This window comes from Phalacrocorax aristotelis, chromosome 8 (genome assembly GCF_949628215.1).
Source record: "Phalacrocorax aristotelis chromosome 8, bGulAri2.1, whole genome shotgun sequence".
Taxonomy (NCBI): domain Eukaryota; kingdom Metazoa; phylum Chordata; class Aves; order Suliformes; family Phalacrocoracidae; genus Phalacrocorax; species Phalacrocorax aristotelis.
The window spans coordinates 34,956,574-34,962,000 of record NC_134283.1 but is presented as its reverse complement, the minus strand read 5'-3'; the positions used below and the strand labels follow the sequence as shown (position 1 = coordinate 34,962,000).

Here is a 5,427-nt window from a genome sequence, read left to right as displayed (position 1 = left end):
CATCAGATAGTGGTTTTGTACACATTAGGCCATTCTGGATTTTTTTTTTTAATGGATCAACAAACTCAGCAGGGGAAAGCTGGATGAATACAGTGCCGCCCCTTTAAATGAGTGGGGATGTTTTTGAGATGTATTACTATATTAGGTGACATGGAACTTTGCATCTCTCATACCATCACTGCAATGTTGGCCAATAGAAAGCTAAAGTCACCCAAAAACTGCCTAGTCCCTCCTTCCCTTCCCTTATGGTCTGGTCCTACCTGCCTTCAGTGCACAAGTCAAGGCTACCCGCGGGAATGCTATGTGCCCCCTCCGTGAGCCCACGCTGCACCACTGCTCCAGGTTGCCTGCTCCTCACCCACTTTTCCATGACCCTGGGCTCCGGCCGCTGCCCCGCTCTCCTCCGCAATGTTTCCTAGCCCTGTGACAACGACACCCTTTTCGGTCAAGGATATTTTGAACTTGGAACAGCATCAGAGCGGCCTGGCCTCCATGGAGCTCTCCTCCCTGGCCTCCCCCTCCTGCATGCTGGCCACCTTCAAGCAGGAGACGTACAGCGCCGAGCCCCCGGCCCTGCCCGACCTGCGGGAGGAGCTGCCCGAGCCGCACCCGGCCAAAACCGCCGCCTTCCCCGGCTCTTACTACGTTAAAAGCTACGTGGAAATGGACTCGGCCAAGGACGCCAAGGCGGACAAGAAAGGTAAAGCCAGAGAGCGGCGGCGGTGCCGGTCGGGGGTCGCCGGTGGCCTCCGAGTTGAGAAAGGGGGAACGGGAGGAAGGCGACCCCCGGCCCGGGCGTGGGCACTCCGCAGGGGCGGCTCGGGCTCCGCAGGGGCGGCGGGGGAAGCGGGGACGGTGCGGGGCTGCGGACGGGAGGCACCGCGCCCGGCCTCGGCTCCCGCCCGGCCTCCAGGGAGGAAGAGCGCAGGGAGCGAAAGCGTCTTCCTCCCCAGCCAGGCCCCCGCGGTGCAGGAGCGGGACGGAGCCACCGCGGGAGACCCCCGCGGCTCCCCCGCGCGGGGCTGGGGCCGCGGCCACGTCGGCTGCCCTGCGGGACGGGCAAAGCTGCGGGACGGAACACGAGGCCTCCAGCTCGTCCAGAGGGAAACCAGGAGACGCAGGTCGTTGCTAAATCGCTGGGCTGAGCGTTCGCCCGTGGGGTCGGGATGGGATCAGGTACAGAGGCTACCAGACGATAAATTCAGGCTGTGGCACAGGCGGTCGCGACTCAAATCAGTGCACGGAGCATCCTTGTTTTCAAACAAAAAACGAACAAACAAAAGAAGACCGAGGGAAAGTTCCTGAAGAGGTTCTTGAAGAGCGGGGCAGGGCCGGTCCCGCTGCCGCAGGAGCGGGGCCGGGGCGCGGGGTTCACTCGCGCTGCACGCGGTTTATTGAACATTGCTTTATTTTTTTGCACGTTTTTGTTTTCCTCCCCCTTTTTCCTTTGCCCGTTTATTTTGCTGCAGAACTGTGTTCCCTGCACAAGAGCCTGGAGCAGGAGAAAAGGGACCTGGAAGATCCCGAGCGCCCCAGACAGAGGAAAAGAAGGAAACCTCGCGTCCTCTTTTCTCAAGCCCAAGTCTACGAACTGGAGAGAAGGTTCAAGCAGCAGAAATACCTCTCGGCTCCCGAGAGGGACCATCTAGCGAACGTCCTAAAGCTCACCTCCACCCAGGTGAAAATTTGGTTCCAGAATCGAAGGTATAAATGCAAAAGGCAGAGACAGGATCAGACCCTCGAAATGGTGGGCATCCCTCCCCCCCGGCGGATAGCGGTGCCGGTGCTGGTGCGCGATGGGAAGCCCTGCCTGGGGGAGTCCTCTCCCTACAGTTCGCCGTACAATGTCAGCATTAACCCGTACAGCTACAACACCTACCCCGCGTACACTAACTACAACAGCCCCGCCTGCAACGCCAACTACAACTGTAACTACCCGTCCATGCAGACCATGCAGCCCTCGGCGGCCGGCAACAACTTCATGAACTTCAGCGTAGGGGACTTGAACGCGGTGCAGACGCCCATCCCGCAGGGGAACGCGGGGATCTCCACGTTGCACGGGATCCGAGCCTGGTAGAGCTGCCCCCGCGCCCAGCCCGCTCCCCTCCCTGGACCCCACCGACCGGCGAGACCCCCGGGTCGGGGGCGGAGGGGCTTCGGCCGCGCCTGCGAGCCGGTCTCGGGACATTGCCAGGCTGCGGGGGGTTGAGGGCGGTTCAGTGTAGCATCCCGGCGGAGCTCACTACCGGGGCGGCCATTTCCAGCGGGGAGGTATTCGGTACGTGGGGCGACGGCGGCGCCCGGCCCCTCTTGCTCCCCCTTCCACCGAGGACTTCGCCCCGGTAATTTCCCTCCTTTATTCCTACGAAGCAGCCCGTCATTTTGGTTGACTTGTTCCCAACACCAGCGAGCCAAGCCCTGCAACTCTTTTTTTTTTATTTTTTACTCTATTATTGAGATCCACATTTAATTTTTGCACTTCCCGTGCGGTCCCCGCTCTCCGGCCGGTTAAATACCTCGCCAGCCCCCAGGTCTCCCCTCGGGAGGCTAAGGCCGGCCTGGGCTGCGCCCCGCAGGCGCCCGGGGCCGGGCCGGGAGTGGGGCCGGCGGCGGCTCTCGCCAGCCCGGGATGAGGCCAGTCCCCCCCCACACACACACACCTCGGCCGAGGAATACAGACACTCGGACCCGCCAGGTCCCCGTAGGGTTATGCACTAAAATGTGAGTTAGTATTGAAATGCACTGTCCGCCCCTCGCCCCGCCGACCGTTCGCGTTTCCCTTTGCTGTACGAGCTGATGGAGATCAGCGAGTTGTCATTAAAGTGAGTGGCTTAACCTTGCGCGTCCCTGGCGTTCCTTGCGCCGCCCGGGCCCCCCCCCCCCATCCCGCCGGGGCGGCGGGGTGCGGAGCCGCCCGCCCCGGGGGCTCTCACTGGCAGGACGCTGCCGCCTCCTCTGCTCCCGGGAGCCTTTCCCTGCGGGTGCCCCCTCCCCCGCCCCCCAAACCGCTTTGTGTAGCGTTTACCCTCCCCTAATTTCAGTAGTTCCCGTTCTGACGCGTGCAACCGGTGTTTGCATTTTAACGTCTTTCAAAAAAAAAAAAAAAAAATTTTAAAGCCGTTTTTTGAGCCCACCGCCCGGGCAGGACAGCTATGCACCGGCCGTGTCCCCCTCCCCCGGGCTGGGATCCGTGACCCCTCGCTCCGAGTTTCGGGGGGGGGGGTGCGGGGAGGGGGAGCAGCTGGTTTCTTCCCTGCACAGAAAAGCGATGCAAGGATGGTATAAACACCCCAAGCCACAAACCAAGGGGATCGGGCCCTGCTGGAGCGGAACTGCTCCCAGCGCATCCGCGGGGGGTTTCGGCAGCCCCTCCGCACCCTGTCCCCATGGGGGAGAGGGGCAGAGGACCCCCCCCCGCCTGCCCCCAAACTGCACAAGGGCTGTGAGCGGGGCTCCCCGCCTCTCCTCTGCTTCAGCCCCAGCCCCTCGGCCGCTTTTACAGTAGTCGCTATCAAATGTCAATTATTGGGAGTGAGAAACAACAAACATTGTAATTCAGCGCAGTCAAAACATCCTCTGAGTGTCTGAGATTGTCCCACCCGGTGATAAGGCGATTAGGAGAACCTGCAACCTCTCCTGCCAGGGCCGTATCGGCCCCATCAGTAAACAGGGATGGAGACAGGGTGGCTGTGGCCCTGGGACACAGGATGAAAGGCTGCCGGTGAATGAAAGCCGCCTGCAGCCTCTATCCCCCTTCCCAAGGGGACCAACCTCACACACACCCCGAAGGTAGGATTGCACAAGGGGCTCCAACCTCCTTCCTATCTCTGCAAATGGAAGAGGAGCCCTGGGTGCTGCTCACAAAGCCCCCTGAAAGCAGTGTAGAGCATAGGCACCTGTCTGGGGCTCAGGGCTGGGCAAAGGGAGGCCTTCTGCCACCTCCCCAGGACAGTCTGCCTCAGGGACACTTGTCCCAGAGAGGTACAGGGACATTGGGTCTGGTACAACAAAGGGGACCAGAGCCTGCCAGCTCGAAGCAGGGACACAGGGCTGCCTGCCCCTAAGTGCACAGGAGCTGGGGCCAGTGCCACGGCTGTGCAGCCCAGGAAGAAGCAAAGGCTACTTTTCATTTGAAACCGCTCCAATCCTGGGAGCACTGGCTGCATGATGACTTTTGCCTTCTTCCCACACAGGCTTTGCATTGCACTGGAGGGACACACAAACTGCAGCAGATGGTAGAGAAGAAGCAGGTTAGCCAGAAAATACTCTGCTCCGAGGGCCAAGGGTGTCTACCTTCCAGAGACCCCTGGGCAAAGAGCATGGGAGGGGGCAGGAGAAAGCTCTGCCACTGTTGGATGCTGTGGGGGAGCTGCGGTTTGGTGCCTTAGTTTGCCTGATCTGTAAAATGGGCACAATGCTGCCATCCCACTCCTTGATGCTGGTATCATGGTCAGTCGGATCCTGCCACTGCAAAGCTCGGCCAGGATCAGAGCTCACAGGGAGCCCTCAGGAGAGAGGACAAGTGCTGAGTTAACATGAGCATTAAGATGAGCTAAAACTTGAACTGCTACCTTCAGAAGCTGGCCCTGAGGAGGGCCCGTTATGAAGTGATCTACCAAGATGGGCTGCACTCAGACTCCAGGAAAAGCCACAGGAAAAAGTAAGTCCACACATCAACACAGCACCCTTCTCCACATACTCTCAACATCCTTCCCCTCCCTCAGACCCCTTAATTTCTCCAAATTTGTTTATTTTTCTCCAGTAATATCTCAGGGCTACTGCTGTCAGGGAATGGATGGTCCAGCAGGATTTGGCCTGCTGTCATTCTGCAGAGGCTGTTCTGGGCACTGGCTTTGGGTCCAATTTCCAACACTGCACTGTGCTTATTCTCAAGAGGGACGGATGTACTACAGTCCCTGCCCATACCGCTGCTCGCACGCTCCCCTCCTCCCCACGCTTCCCCATTCCTGCAGGAATTGCATCACGAGCAGATGCAGGGCAGGATAAGATGGGCTTGGAACAGCAGCTGGAGCTTTGGAGCTGGTTCAGAAAGCGATTTAGGCAGAGGACACAGCACAGCTGGCCAAGGCCGAGCGCAGCACAGCAGCCCAGCTCTGGCAGAGGCACCAGCAGCCGCAACACGAAGCACAGTTAAAGACCTTCATTAGCTGAATTATGGGGAAGTGCAAGCGAAATATATAGTAGGAATTAACCCCCAGCAGGCTGATTTTGGCCAAGGAGGGGCTCACTGTCTTCACATGCAGAAGCATCCCATTGCTGCTAGTCCCACTCTTCCAGGTCTGCCTCACCTCCGGCTGCAGCTCCACAGCAAGAACAGCCTCTGCAGCCAGTACAGCCAACAGGGTCAGGCAGCGGTAAAAGGTCTCCCCGAGACTTCCGAAGGCACCGAGGCCGTCGGCACGCACA

General features: G+C 59.7%; 1 protein-coding gene across 1 annotated transcript; it reads left to right on the top strand.

Annotated features, from left to right (window-relative positions):
- The first annotated feature begins 265 nt into the window (after positions 1–265).
- NKX2-5 (NK2 homeobox 5) lies at positions 266–2,822 on the top strand. The gene is made up of 2 exons (XM_075100999.1): positions 266–700; positions 1,470–2,822. Exons 1-2 carry the CDS (start codon positions 409–411, stop codon positions 2,075–2,077), a joined length of 900 nt encoding a protein of 299 aa, XP_074957100.1. The 5' UTR covers positions 266–408; the 3' UTR covers positions 2,078–2,822.
- Positions 2,823–5,427: the final 2,605 nt, after the last annotated feature.

What these genes read in the sequence shown, in the direction of transcription:
- NKX2-5 (XM_075100999.1), top strand. Translation starts at nt 409, where the DNA reads ATGTTTCCTAGCCCTGTGACAACGACACCCTTTTCGGTCAAGGATATT. An exon ending in CGCCAAGGCGGACAAGAAAG is followed by an intron (nt 701 to 1,469) that starts GTAAAGCCAGAG and finishes ATTTTGCTGCAG; the next exon opens with AACTGTGTTCCCTGCACAAG.